General features: G+C 41.7%; 1 protein-coding gene across 1 annotated transcript; it reads left to right on the top strand.

The window, feature by feature from the left end:
- On the top strand, positions 1 to 14,545 carry brwd3 (bromodomain and WD repeat domain containing 3). Its single transcript, XM_026328564.1, has 40 exons — positions 1 to 153; positions 323 to 381; positions 484 to 513; positions 675 to 734; positions 1,900 to 2,050; positions 2,185 to 2,283; positions 2,400 to 2,560; positions 2,671 to 2,892; positions 2,972 to 3,072; positions 3,191 to 3,261; positions 3,636 to 3,736; positions 3,847 to 3,887; positions 3,979 to 4,083; positions 4,181 to 4,331; positions 4,439 to 4,573; positions 4,661 to 4,789; positions 4,975 to 5,200; positions 5,289 to 5,429; positions 5,604 to 5,784; positions 5,923 to 6,016; positions 6,111 to 6,281; positions 6,585 to 6,658; positions 6,730 to 6,922; positions 7,068 to 7,178; positions 7,256 to 7,363; positions 7,901 to 8,025; positions 8,124 to 8,206; positions 8,301 to 8,412; positions 8,547 to 8,608; positions 9,218 to 9,373; positions 9,468 to 9,588; positions 9,703 to 9,828; positions 9,969 to 10,044; positions 10,142 to 10,192; positions 10,304 to 10,447; positions 10,577 to 10,729; positions 10,818 to 10,987; positions 11,305 to 11,393; positions 12,062 to 12,196; positions 12,303 to 14,545. The coding sequence occupies exons 1-40, from the start codon at positions 120 to 122 to the stop codon at positions 13,124 to 13,126; spliced, it is 5,376 nt and encodes a 1,791-aa protein (XP_026184349.1). The 5' UTR covers positions 1 to 119; the 3' UTR covers positions 13,127 to 14,545.
- The last annotated feature ends 272 nt before the right edge of the window (positions 14,546 to 14,817 follow it).

The raw sequence follows: 14,817 nt of genomic DNA on the forward strand, positions 1-14,817 counted from the left end.
TGGGACCAACTTGAGAAAGGAGGAGGCCATTCACTAGCCTGTTTTAGCTACTGTTAGCTAGCGGCTAACGAGCAAGCTAAAACACCAGTGTGTCTTAATGTCGCCTGTCTTACCAAGTGATGGCAAGAGAACAGTGTTCACAGACCGAAGCTGGTGAGTGCCGAGCTCCTGTTTGATTTGCGACGAAACATTTTGCATTTACACAATTGGTAAATTGTGTGTGAGCTAGCGAGCAGAGCAGCCTAAAGCTAGCTACTGTTAGCTCCTCTCAACAGCGGCATTAGTTGGTACCAAAGCTAATAAACAACCAATTTCTTTTCAGAGCTGTATTACCTCATTGCCAGGTTTCTGCAGTCTGGACCTTGTAAGAAATCAGCACAGGTAACACCAGACAATAAACAAGATGTTAGCTCCATGATAAAATGGTCTGAACAGGTAGCTGGTGCTAGCATCTAGCTAACGCTGACGGTGTGTATGTTGTAGGTGCTGGTGGAGGAGCTGGAGGAGTATGAGGTGGGTGCTCTCTTTATTCTCACGTCTGGTCTTTCCCTAATGCCGACTGTCTGCCCGCTTTTTGGGCAGCTCTTAGAGACTCTCGGCCGGTGTCAGAGAAAGCCGTGTGTTACCGAGCAGCACCTCGGTGTCGTCTCTAACAGGCTGTGTTTTAACTTTAGCTCGTCCCGCAGCGGTGGAGCTGGGACGGAGAGCAAAACAAACGGACTTTCCAAGACTGGGTGAGACTCAATTGACTTTTTTTATCAATTCAAATGTATAATTAACTTCTGTTTTTATCGACCATGGCCTCGGAGCGAATGTCTATTTCTAAAAAAAAAAAAAGAAAAAAAGAAAAATACAGAATAGACGCATTGTAATGTGTTTCGGCTTATTAGAAACATTTAAACATTTATAATAACATAGGCCTGTTGATAAATTACTGTATATAGGCTTTGCTATTGTGTGGGTTGGTAGGAGGAGAAAAGAGCCAGGGGCGGGTGGTGATAGGCTGAACCACATTCAGAGAGCTGTCAGTCTTCTGTTGGAGCCAATTAAATCGCAGTTGTGTTTTTGAGCGAACCGGATGAATAGTATTCCACGTTTTTGATTGGCTGTAAGCTTCTTTGTCCCTCCTATTTTTCTTTTTCTCCGTCTCACTTGTTTTCAGCTGCTCTATTACAAAAGCATGAGAGGAAAAACAAGTAAAGTATGAAGTATATATAGTTATTTGTGTATATATATATATATATATATATATATATATATGTATGTATGTATGTATGTATGTGCATACATACATACATACAGTGTTACTATGCAGTTGTTTACAGCTGAAAATGTAATATTAATATAAAGCAGTCAAAAGCATAATATTATGCAATCGTATTAAAACATTTTTGCAGTTAGCCAAAGTAATATTTTGCTGTCACTGATGAAGTGTTTATTAAATAAATATATACTAATGTATAACTTGAACCGTATTGGTCTATTGCTGATGTTGATTTCAGTGTATATGTTTTTTTAGCAGATAAAAATTGCATTACAGAAATATCTAATATTTTTGTTGTAATTTTTTCCCATTACTTTTTCCCCATTGCCTAGTTGTTCCCCTTGATACTCAGTGGCCATAATTCTTATTTAAAAAAAAAAAAAATTTAATGGGTTATTAAAAATATGTATGTATTTGAATAACTAAATTATATACTGTAAAATTGGCAACTAAAATATTTTCAGTCAGGTTTAGTGATGTTATAATAATCTTTAAACAATGCTTGAGTTTTTTAATGTTAAAGTTTTTAGTTTTTTGTTCCAGCATTTTTTAAGAACGTATCTGAACTGCTAACATTACGACAATTGTTATCCAGAGAATTCTTGCTTTGTAATTGCTGTCTGTGACTCCTGCAGGTGATTTTGAACCAACACATTCCTGCAGACTATCTGCTCCGCATTTGTCAGCGGATAGGCCCGCTTATAGAGAAGGAGATCCCACCCAGTGTTCCTGGAGTCCAAACACTTTTGGGCCTGGGAAGACAGTCCTTGCTTCGAACAACCAAAAGTGAGCATTTTCCTTTCATCCACTCTAGTGCATTTATCTCTGTATTCATGTAGAGTCCTTATGCCAATACTTTTCTATCGTGTATAGTGGATATATTTTCAGGTCATTTTTAACCTAGTACCTTTGTAACTTAGGTTGTAGTCACAAAGTTTACAATGGCTCAGCTGTTGCTGCACTGCACCGAGGACGTCCACCAGAACCTCCTGTCAGCAATGGAAATGCTCCCAGTGTTGGTATGTGAAATATTTTAATATACAAGAGCTCCCGGAAACCTAGATTAATTCAGTTCAGTCTGCTTCAACAACAGCCGATGTTTCTTCTCATCTTTCTAATCTGTCTTCATATCAAGTGTCCATCATGGGTTCTCGCCAGGCCACAGGTACGGCTCGTTTCAGCCAAGCCTTGCCATCTTCCACATACCAACACATGAAGATACACAAGCGTATCCTTGGCCACCTTTCGTCAGTCTACTGTGTAGCCTTTGACCGCACTGGTCGTCGGATATTTACGGTGAGTACTGATATTTGGGTCTGATGATCAACTCAACACAAGTATACCTGATGTGTCTCACTAGATATGTTTCCACATATTGAGTCACATTGCAGCATCTGATATTTTAGGGTTCGGATGACTGTCTGGTGAAAATCTGGGCTACGGATGATGGCCGGCTTCTGGCAACACTCCGTGGTCACTCAGCAGAGATTTGTGACATGGCCATCAACTACGAGAACACTCTCATTGCATCAGCAAGCTGTGACAAAATCATCAGAGTGTGGTGCCTACGTACCTGCGCGCCCATCACTGTTCTTCAGGCCCATGCTGCCTCCATCACATCCATCCAGGTCAGCATTCATGTCCATGCTTAAATTTTATGTTAGTCCTTACCTCTGACTGACAATGACTTTCTCCCGTTCCCTTTAGTTTTGTCCCGCTGTCAAAGGGACAGCACGGTACTTGGCTTCCACAGGTGCAGACGGCATGGTGTGTTTCTGGAAGTGGCACTCACTCAGTATGAAATTCAAGTAAGTGTTCGAAATATTTACTTTTGTTGTTTTTTTTTAAGCTCTATTGGTTGTTCCACTAAGGTTGCTCTTTTATATGAATGTAAGAAGAACATTTGTGTTTCTCCCTTTTCCCCAGTGATCAACCAGTCAAGTTTGTTGAGCGATCACGTCCAGGAGTTCAGGTCTCCACTTCTTCCTTCAGCAGTGGTAAGTTCTAAGTAACAAATCATTGTTCAGATGTACTTTTCCTAAAGTACAGTACTGTCAGAAGCAGTTTTATGCATCAGAATTAGTTTACTATAATAATTGAACAGGAATTCACAGCATGAAAATGTTATTTGAGTGGCAGAGTGACTGCTGACAAATAGTTAGAAAGTTTGCATTATATATTAGGCAAAGGAAGTTGTCATGGTCAGCCATCCGAACTGAAGTATTGGGAACAATGTCATTTTATAATCATTGTCATTGTATTATCTCTGGATAGATAAAGTGTGACAGACCAAGAGGTCCTGGACATTTGGGTATTGTTGTGTGAATGGGTTCTTGTTCTGCACATTTCATTCTATATTGACTGTTAATAGGTGGTATGTTCATGGCTACTGGTAGCACTGATCATATGATCAGAGTCTACTACCTTGGAGCTGAAACGCCAATGAAGGTCTCTGAGATGGATGCTCACACTGTAAGAAACAAAACACAGCAGCTGCATCATTTTTGTTCCACTGCGTTACTGTGTAAACCTCATGTGAACAAGTTCTCTTCAGCTTATATACCGCTTTTTCGCTGCTTTAGGATAAAGTTGTCGCCGTCCAGTTTAGCAATAACAGTGACAGGTGAGTGTGCTTGGTGAGATCTACATAGACTTCAAACAATTTTTTGTGTGGTTTTTGAGCATCTGACAATTGATTGTGCATATATTTTCAGCCTAAGGTTTGTGAGTGGCAGCCGTGATGGCACTGCCAGAATATGGCATTACCAGCAACAAGAGTGGAAGAACATCACTTTAGACATGACTACCAGGCTGCCTGGGTAAGTAAACAGCAATATGTGGATTCATTATGCCATTTCTGGCTCTAGAAAGTGCTCAGTGTATTATCTCTGTGTCATGTCTGAAATTTTCCTCCAGGAGTGCTGCTGCCAATGCGGATGATAAAACCAAGCTGGTGGTGACCATGGTGGCCTGGGACCGTTCAGATACCACAGTAATCACAGCAGTGTCAAACTACCTGCTCAAAGTGTGGAGCACTGCCACTGGACAGCTGCTGCATGTTTTGTCTGTGGGTGGCCAAAGCTTGTATTTTGAGGAAATGAGGAAAAATCCAGAATAAAGCAACAGTTTTTGACAAACTGACAACCCTGTATGTTTTTGCTCTTTCTATACAAGGGTCATGATGATGAGGTGTTTGTGCTGGAGGCTCACCCATTCGACTCCCGCATCATGCTATCTGCTGGCCATGATGGCAACATTTACATCTGGGACCTGAGCAAAGGAGCCAAGATTCGAAACTTTTTCAACATGGTAACTGATCAACCGCAAGAATCGCCCACCAGCAGTATCTGTTTTTTAACATGATCATTGAGTTCATATTTAAATATTTGTTTGCAGATTGAAGGGCAAGGCCATGGTGCTATATTTGACTGCAAGTTCTCAACTGATGGGCAGCATTTTGCCTGCACTGACTCACATGGCCATCTGCTCATATTTGGCTTTGGCTGCAGCACACCATATGAGAAGGTGACAGATCATCACTGTGTGTAGCTGTGTATTGACCTCAAAATGAACTTTATTGTGTCTTATGTTTTAAAGGATTGATTTTCAAGTTAGGGCATAAAGGGGATTTGTAGTAGCACCACAATGTCTATTTGTAACTTACTCTTTTAACCTCATTGTCAATGCACATTTACACTCGACCTCTCTAGATTCCTGACCAAATGTTCTTCCACACGGACTACCGACCTCTTATTCGTGACTCTAATAACTACGTCCTAGACGAGCAGACACAGCAGGCCCCACACCTCATGCCTCCACCTTTCCTGGTGGATGTGGATGGGAATCCTCACCCCCCTCACTACCAGCGCCTGGTGCCAGGAAGAGAGAACTGCAAGGAGGATCAGCTAATACCTCAGCTAGGATACATGGCTAATAGTAAAAGTCTCTCCCTTATTGCATATGCATGGTTTTATCTATGAAATATGACAGAGTTTGACCCATGCTTTGCCTCCTCGTTGTTAAGGTGATGGAGAGTTGGTTGAGCAGGTACTTGGCCAGCAAACAGCAGAAAATGGTGAAAGCCTGTTGGACAATCTCATCCGACAGTTGCAGAATGAGCAGGATCAGCGTCAGAATGCAGAACAGCAGGCTGAAGAGTCAGGGGGTATGTTTTACATCCCATTATGTAAACATTATGATTTTAGTGAGCCTGACCATTGTATGGATGCTAGATTTCAGAATTGTCATTCCTGTACTCCTATTACCAAAAAGTATGTGCTGTTTTTATAAGTAATATATAGTCATGGACATAATAAAAAAAATATTTTCTTTATTTTAGTTGGTGACGCACCAGAGGAGATGCCCTCATCTCCATCTATTGGGTCTCGCAGAAGTGGGCAGGTAGATGGGGTGTGGCAGATGCAGCACAATGCACTGCGCAGTCAGGTGGCCACAGAGAGAGACCTGCTGGCCTGGAGCCGCAGAGTGGTGGTCACTGAAGTCCCGCCAGGGATATTCAGGTGAGGCAGATGGAGGGAACTTCACTAGAGTTAAGGACACTACAGAAAGCAGAGTAGATGTTCAAATCTCTTGTTATACATGTACATTTTTTATAATTGTATACATTTCATTATAGAAATAATACTTTTTTTCATCAGAGTTCTGGAGGAGTGCAGACAAGCCAAAGGCAACATGGAATGTTCTTTATACAATGCAGAGAGGAGGAAGAAACCAGTAATCTGTGTACCCAAGGTGTGCTATTCTTCATTTCACAGTTATAAAAATACTGTCTCTGCCAATTCCTTCATGCTTCCCTCATTTTCTATCCACCTCCTGCACTTTATAGAATGATCCACTGACTTCACGCCTGCGCTCCCTGCGGCCAACGAAGAAGAAGCAGCAGCGCCACACCTATCAGACCCGCTCAGCTCAAGTTCGCCGTGCAGTGACCAGGAGTCGAAATCTCAGCAACCGACGTAACTCTGACAGTCACATAGACTCTGACAGTGATGGAGATGTATGTTCTGCTCCACTACTCTACATATTCAAACATGACCTACACCTTTAGTGTTGCATTTGGAATTTCTTTTAAACAAGCACATAAAAAAGTTTAAGTCTAGTTAATAGTCTGAGTAGCTTTTATCTTCACATACATTTAAAATAATGTTTTGATTATATATTTTAGAGAGCTTTTAAAACCTTTAAATCAAGGCACAAAAACACCCCTTTAATTCAATTCTATGAAGTCAAATCAGAAATGAAACTGGCATCATGAAGCCAGAAACAAGGACCGCCTATTATTTATCATTTGTGTTAACAGGCAGCGGAACAGGTGGAGCAAAGTGATGCTTCCTCTGATGGCGAAGCTCGGTGGCAAAGTGAAAGCAGTTCCAGGTGAGTATCTGAACCATAATTTCAAGATCTAGTAGTCCTAATGACCCAACTAATGGTCCTTTCATTCTCAGTGACTCTTCCAGTGAATATTCTGATTGGACGGCCGATGCTGGGATCAACCTTCAGCCGCCGAAGAGACCATCCAGGAGGCCTGTACAGCCCCCGGCTTACAGCAGCTCGGAGGAGGACGAGGGCGATGACAAGGCAAAGGAAGCCCAGAAGAGGGAAAATGAGAAGAGGAAGAAGCCTAAGGAGACCAAACAGGTGAGTTTACATGATCTGCAACTCTAGTACTGAAAACATTACTTATGCTCCAGGTTTTTAAAGGTGTCTCACTTTATCCTGATTACACAGTATTGAAGGAGAAATTCTATACTACGCAATGGACTAACAAACTCTGTATTCTCAGAAACCCACATCCTCTCTGGCTGGACTTGACGCGGAGGAATGGCTGCCACCGTCGTGGATCATGGAGACCATCCCACGCCGCTCTCCTTTTGTTCCACAAATGGGCGATGAGGTACAGAGTGTAACTCTAATATCAAACATACATTACATTACATATGTTATAGTTGTGATTCTCTTGTCCACCTCCAGCTCATCTACTTCAAACAGGGCCATCAGGCCTATGTCCGGGCTGTCCGCAGAGCCAAGGCCTACAGCGTTAACCCTCAGAAACAGCCATGGAACAGACTCAACCTCAGGGTGAGGCACAGTTTTGTTTACAAGCCAGTCTTGTGTACAGGTCCTCGTGTGCTCTGTTGCACATAAAAAGGAGAGTCTCAAAACAACAGCCAATTTTTGTAACTTACTGAAAATGGCTCTCCTTCATGCCCACTGCAGTAAAAATAGAACAAAGCAAGTAACAGGGGCATCAAATAGCAGTCTTTAAAGACTGAGGCTGCAGCCTTACAACACCTCTGATTTAACAGTTTTAATGTCATGTTTGCAATAGAAGTCCAAAATGTCTGTTATTATTTTTGTTCATTAAAATTAGATTTTGCTGTGCAATATTTGACAGTAAAATAATTAATAAATACATTATCCAGAAAGCTCCGAGACAGTTTGGTGCCAGTAATTATTAATGTATTTTATAAGTGTAGTTAAGGTTCAGTATCACTGGACTTATAAGTCATTATGTGATGTTTGGAGTTTCATTTTCATCTGCCTTACCTTTATTTTTTCTTTTTGAGGTATGCAGAAATCCTGATTCTTACGTTTTGTTGGATTTTCTTCCTTCAGGACCAGGAATCTGTGAAAGTGGTTGGAATAAAGTATGAAGTGGGACCTCCCACCCTCTGCTGCCTAAAACTGGCTTTCTTAGACCCAGTCTCAGGGAAGATGACCAATGAGTCTTTCTCCTTAAAGTGAGCATTTCTATTTAGTATACAGAAGGTAATAAATGACTGAAATGTGTTCATTTAAGCACATGTTTCACAACTCACAACATTCCCACCCTCCAAAGGTACCATGACATGCCTGACGTCATAGATTTTCTGGTACTACAGCAGTTTTACAACGAGGCTAAAGAGCACAACTGGCAGCCAGGTCGGTCAATCCCTAAGGGATGTATTTAACATTCAGTGTTGTGGACAGTGTACTAATGTTATCTTGGAACCTTTCCCCACTTTGCTCTCCTCAGGTATGAGGTTTCGCAGCATCATTGATGATGCCTGGTGGTTTGGCACTGTGGAGGACCAGGAGCCTCTGCAGCCAGAGTATCCAGATAGCCTGTTTCAGTGCTATGCAGTAAAGTACGTCTGTGTCTCTGCTGTAGTTGTGGATGATGGATGAGTGCTCTAGTCCGGCATAATCTATCAGCAGTGCTTTCTGTTAATAGTGTGTTGTGCCTTGTTGACCCTTTTTTTTTGTTTGTTTGTTTTGTCAGGTGGGATAATGGTGAGCAGGAAAAGATGAGTCCATGGGACATGGAGCCTATTCCGGAGGAAGGTCAGTAGTATTATAATGGAGGATATTTTGGGGATATTTTTGTACAGTAATTTAATTACAGACTAAATCTGTCTGAAGTCTGAAGGGTTTATAATGTGCTTTCCATGTTTTCTGGACAAAAGAACTTATTGCTTTTAATGATGGCCACTTAGGTATTCTTGAACAGTTAACAGAAGTTTCACAGCATCTTTAGAGCGAAACCTGGGGTTTGAAATCGGTTGCTGCTACTTTTGAAATCACATTGTTTTCTTTTTGACATAATTATAGACCATTTGTGCAACAGACTGTCAATCTAATAAAAATGGTCTTTTATTGAGTGAACATTTATTCTCTCGTTATTTCAGTAGGAGAATAGTGAAAATAAAAACGTACTTAAAAATTGATATTTTGTTTTACTACATTCCAAATTTTCTTGTAAAAATGTAACCTAACTAGTTAGATATGCATTTTTTTCAAAATTGAGTCGCTAATAGTTACCTATTATTCTTATTTGTTTTCTCTTATGTACTTGTTGAGCTTCTTTTCCTTTCGGCTGCTCCCTTCAGGGGTTGCCACTTTATTCAGCAATCAACCAAATATTGCGTTGTCTGACGTTTTCTGCTTTATCAGCTGCGTTGCCAGAACACGTCGGCGATGGGGTGGAGGTGGCCGAGGATGAGCTAAAGGCTCTGCTCTACAGGCCTCAGGAGGGAGAGTGGGGGGCCCACACACGGGATGAAGAGTGTGAGAGAGTAATTTATGGCATCAGTCAACTTCTTACACTGGGTAGGTCACCAAAAGGTTTGATAACAGCTTCTTTTTTATGGTTTAAGCCTGTTCGTCTTTGCCATGTTTGGTCTTATTTCTGTTTGTCCCACAGATGTAGCCAAGGCGTTCACGTCACCAGTAAATCTGCGAGACTACCCTCTGTACTGCACTGTGGTGGCTTACCCCACTGACCTCAGCACCATCCGCAAACGACTGGAGAACCGCTTCTATAGGTGGAGCAGCAAACACATGACCTTAACGCTTTTCTCTTCACCACGAATTCAGAGTCCTGATTTTAAAGTGGCAACATATGAGTTTTAAAGTGCAGATGTTCTTCTATGCTGCAGGCGGATCTCTGCATTAATGTGGGAGGTGCGCTACATTGAACACAATGCCCGCACTTTTAACGAACCTCAGAGCCCCATTGTAGCAGCTTCCAAGGTGGTGACTGATGTTCTCCTGCACTACATCGGGTAAGACTCATCTGAGTTCATGTTATACCCCCTATATTATAGTCACATCTTTGGTTCTTTAACACAGGAAGTGACCATGTTGCAGTAACTGTGACAAATGCTGCTATATGTGTCTGATTCCTTCGACTTATCTCTTTTAGGGATCAGAGCTGCACAGACATCTTGGATTTGTATCACAAATTGAAGTCTGAGATCAGCAGTGGAGGAGAAGCTGAGGTGAGTTAGTTTTTTGATATTATGGCGACTGCTGTTTCTTTAGATTAGTTTTTTTTGGTGTAAATAATTTCTGTGGCTTGTATTTGCTCCTCTGTAGGCAGAGATAGACGTGGATTCTGACACTCCAGGAACATCTACAGGACATCGGGTAAGAAGGACCAGAATCCAATATACCACAGCAATCCATCTTTCACTGTCACAGACTTAAAGTTTCTGGCAGTAACTCAAGTCTTGGTTAATTTCATTTTCTCTCTGCCAGGGAGCCAATCAGAACTCTAAGAAGCGTGGTGTGGTTTTGGATGTGAAAGCATGGCGAGGTCAATGCAGAGAGCTGCTGCGTCGAATGATTGCCTCTCCGGATTCAGAACCATTCAGGCAGCCTGTGGACCTCTTTGAATATCCGGTAAAAGAATGTGGAGCCAGAAACATTTGAAAGAACATTAGAAATGCATGTCGCGAGTGTTGAATTAAAGACAATGGCTAAATTAAAATGAATCTCTCTTTTCTGCTCTTTTTCCTTGTTTTTGTTCAGGATTATCGAGACATCATTGACACGCCTATGGATCTGGGTACAGTGTCAGAAACACTGGTAGCAGTGAATTATGAAAACCCAATGGAGTTTGCAAAAGACATCCGCCTCATTTTCAGCAACTCCAAAGCATACACACCTAACAAGAAATCACAGGTGAAATAGTGTTTCTGAGCTTGAGGAAGCATAAATTAAAATATGACAAGGTAATAGTTTCATTATGACTTTCTTGTTTATTATCTAGATCTACAGCATGACCCTCAGCTTGTCGGCGTTTTTTGAAAAACACATGATCTCCATCATCTCCGACTACAAGTCTGCCATTCAGAATGAACGGCGGGCTCGTCAGAGACTCAGTTACAGGAACAGATTGCACAATGGTGGCAGCTCCCCGCCTATTAGTCCACCCCCCAGGTACTGAGGCTCATTCACAAGGCTGTCACTTGGTGCTCCACGTTATTGAATGATCTTTTCATTCCAGTATACAGCTTCTAAAAATATCACAGATGTGCTACATTAAACTTCGGGCATGTTTTACACGTTACAGGCAGCATCAGACATACTAAAATTATAGATCTCTTTTGTTTGATGTTATTACTGTTAAGAAATAAGCTTAGTTTAATACCTTAAATTTTAGCAGATTACAGTTTCAAAGAGCTTTGCATGCTGATTTAATATGATAATGAATTATTCTGAAATGTTGCTTGTTCTGTCTGTTTCCTTATGTCCAGCCCCAAATGGAAGCACAAGTCAGGGAAGGTGTCAAAGCCAAAAAAATCCCAGACCTCAGCAAAGAATTGTTCTGAGAGATCATATCAGGGTATGACAGCACTACCTATTGCCTATTGTGTTTTTACTGTTGTGTTGGGTAATTATTACTTTCCCAACATTATTATGCATTCTAAAAGTCACATCAGTCCTTAGAGGTCATTGATTGATGACCTTTATTTATTGTGAAAAAGCTTTACACAAATCTCTCTGTGTTACTGCCATTGGTTGCCACATTGCCATTTTTGTGTATGGACGATCACGGTCCCCAGAGAATCTTTTCCTCTAGCGCCACCATGTCGTTGAAATATGTGATCGTTAACTACTCAGAAGTTCACAATGACTTACAATCACTTGGCTGATTACTTGGCTTTCAACAAAGTGCTTGAATAGCTACAAATAACACTTAACTCGGCTATAACAGCTGTAATTAGTGTTAAGTGTTAATTAGCAAATGTTATTATTCTAAGATGATGAACTCTTTTAGTTGAAAGCACAGCCTCACAGAGATCCCTTATTCTGTCACTATTCTTATCTTTACAATATGCAGGTGCATGTTGTAGCATACAGTAATGATATAAGATATTAATACAATTTTCAGTAATTCAGGAATTATTAGTATAATCACCGCAGATCAAGGATAACACATTATACTGCTGCATTAATGTAAAGTGATTGTCACTTTAGTTATTAGTAATTAGCCCTGTGTTGTTGCTTTAGCTCAACAAAGCAGCAGTGTAGCAGAGGAAGAGGACGTCCAGCCTTCTTCCCCAAGTTCAGGGACGAGCAGCGAGAACGAAAACGAAGGGCGGCATCGGGTTACCCGCAGCCAATCTACTCCAGTGAAGAAGTCGGGTATGATTAGCAATGCATTCTAAATAAAGATGTCAGCATTTGATAGTGAGCTTAACGGTTACAATGCACAAATGATCCACTCTCCTCCTGTGTTGTGTTGCATCAGATCATCAACATGACTTGAATCTGAGTAACAACTCCAGACAGCGCCCTGGGCGGGAGGCTGTGCAGTCTGAAGATGATGAAGAGGTGTCCGGATCCAACAGCTCCTCCTCAGAGTCTTCCTCCACCTCGTCATCCTCCTCTTCCTCATCATCGTCTGACAGCGAGAACAGCTCTGATTCTGAGGGAGAAAAGTATGTGGAAGGGGGAGATCATGCCTACAGCAAAGCCCCCTGCCCGTCAGCGTCCCTGTCTGCTAAGGGTAAGGTGGCAGCCTCAGGGAAAAGGAGACACAAAGGAGTCGAGGAAATGGCACAGAGACCTAAAAGAGCACGAGTGCAGTTGCCAGCGGAGGAGGAGGAAGAAGAGGAAGAAGAGGAAGATGAGGATGAGGAGGAGGAAGAAGAAGAGGAGGAGGAGGAAGAAGAAGAGGAGCAGGAGCTGCAGCTGCAGCAACAGCAGCAGCAACAGATGAATATAAGACACGGGGAGGAGGAGGATGAGGAGGATGAAGAGGAGGAGCCCGAGGAGGAGGAGGAACCTGAGGAGGAGGATGATGATGATGAAGATGAAGATGAGGACAGCTCTAATGATGTGCAGAGTAAGGCTGCAGCAGCAGGCAGCAGTCTGAGAGGCAGCCAGTGCAAGTCTCGACGGGTCAGCACACGCAACCAGGGCCGCAGGACAGTTGTGTATAGGGACGACTCCGAGGATGATGGCCATGGGTCGAAGGAAGACCCCCTCAACCTGGGCATGTCCCGCTCAGGACGGGTACGCCGTATGACTGAGAAAGCCCGTGTCAGCCACCTCATGGGCTGGACTCACTGACACGTCGCTCCTTTTCAAACCTCAGTAAATAACTCTTACACAAGTACTTCAGGGATTTTTTTGTTTCTTTTTGTACAAGTGTGTATATAATATATATAAATATATATGATTTCCTTTTTATCTGAGACTGCTTATGACTCACACACTGATGGCTGGTGCTCATGACTTGTTGCCAAGGACTATTCATCCCTGGTCGACAGAGCTACTGTTCAACATGGACCTTCTCCAACTGGATTAACTCACCTCGGCCTTACTGCTCGCTGGAGGAGCCTTTAGGACGCAGCTCTGCTCTTCTCCTCCTCGTCCAGTGTGTTTCATATCAGTAATACAACACTATGTCTACTCCTCTTCCTCCTCCCTCCCACAGCTTTTCTTACTTCTGCTCACCAAAGAAGGATGTGGAAATGCCAAAAAAAGTGGTGCTCATATTTTATTTCTTTATTTTATTTTATTTTTTTATTATTTTAATTATTTTTGCCTCCACAAGAAATTCAGCAAAACTCCCATCCTGGTGATCACCAGGTCACTCACTAGCACTGTGAGTCACGTGTGGATTCATTTAAAGTCACTAAACTGTCTTTTTTTTTTTTTTCAAAACCCCAAGCCTTAGTTCTCAAAGCTCAAGTCATTCAGATTTTGTCTGTATGTCTGTCTGTGGCTGGAGCCAAAACCAGTGTAGTTTGGGGACAAGCAGTGCTGGGGAATCAGAGTGATTTATGGTCAGCAGAACACACTACCATGTCCTTCTCGCCGTCCTTGGCCTGTGAATGTCAAATGTTTTTCCTGCTTCCTTTTTGCTGGTTTTAACTGTGTGTGACTCTTCAATTCCATTATTTAGTTAGAAGGGAAAATGTATTGTCATTTGTTCTTTCTTCCTTGGGTAAAGAAGCCACTGCACCCTATTTATATTTGTACTGTTATACTCCCTCATGGGTCAGACCCACATTCATTCATGGTTGCTTCCAAGAGATACCTGCTCCACTCAGCAAAAACAGAAGGGTCCGTGGGCTATCTCACTTCCACAGAAATCAGTTTGTTGTTTTTTTTTTTTTTTTCCTGCTGTATTATACATGGCTTACTAAAACCATTTACCTTAAAAGTGGTGAGAAAAAGGAAATATTTGCACATTTATCTATTCTATGTGGCAGCTGAGTAAGAAAGATATTAGGAAAATGTTTTAAACTGTGCCAGCATACAAGTGTTTTGAAAATATGCTGTAAATTAGACCCCGTTTCAACCTGTGTATGGTGAAGCTGAAGGTCTCACCTGATTGGCATTATTAATCTTGATTTGTTTTTTGGCTGAGAGAAGAGGTAGCAACCATGGATTACTCCTTTGTTAGTTTGTTGTGCCATTGTTTTAGCCCCTGTTCCTAACCATTTATCAACTGATGCGTTTCTTGTTTTATCTTGGATGTCGGTATTGATAATTTTTTTTTTTTTTTTTTTTTTTTTTTTTTTTTTTTATTATACAATCAGGTCTTCATTTGGTGTTGGGGGGTCATTGTGTGTAATTTCATGTGTGATTCCTGATCAATCAGTTGATCTTTCTAAATTTCTCCTAGGCGGATTACATCAAAATGGATAAGATCCTGTTTTGCTGCACCGATAATGTTTACTTGTGTCTGCAGCTGTTGATAAATCATTTGAGACTGTGTCCAGTGAGGACATACCAGAAATGATGACTCACAA

This window comes from Mastacembelus armatus, chromosome 14 (genome assembly GCF_900324485.2).
Source record: "Mastacembelus armatus chromosome 14, fMasArm1.2, whole genome shotgun sequence".
Lineage (NCBI taxonomy): Eukaryota > Metazoa > Chordata > Actinopteri > Synbranchiformes > Mastacembelidae > Mastacembelus > Mastacembelus armatus.

What these genes read in the sequence shown, in the direction of transcription:
- brwd3 (XM_026328564.1), top strand. Translation starts at nt 120, where the DNA reads ATGGCAAGAGAACAGTGTTCACAGACCGAAGCTG. An exon ending in CTGAGATGGATGCTCACACT is followed by an intron (nt 3,737 to 3,846) that starts GTAAGAAACAAA and finishes TCGCTGCTTTAG; the next exon opens with GATAAAGTTGTCGCCGTCCA. An exon ending in GTTCTCCTGCACTACATCGG is followed by an intron (nt 9,829 to 9,968) that starts GTAAGACTCATC and finishes TATCTCTTTTAG; the next exon opens with GGATCAGAGCTGCACAGACA.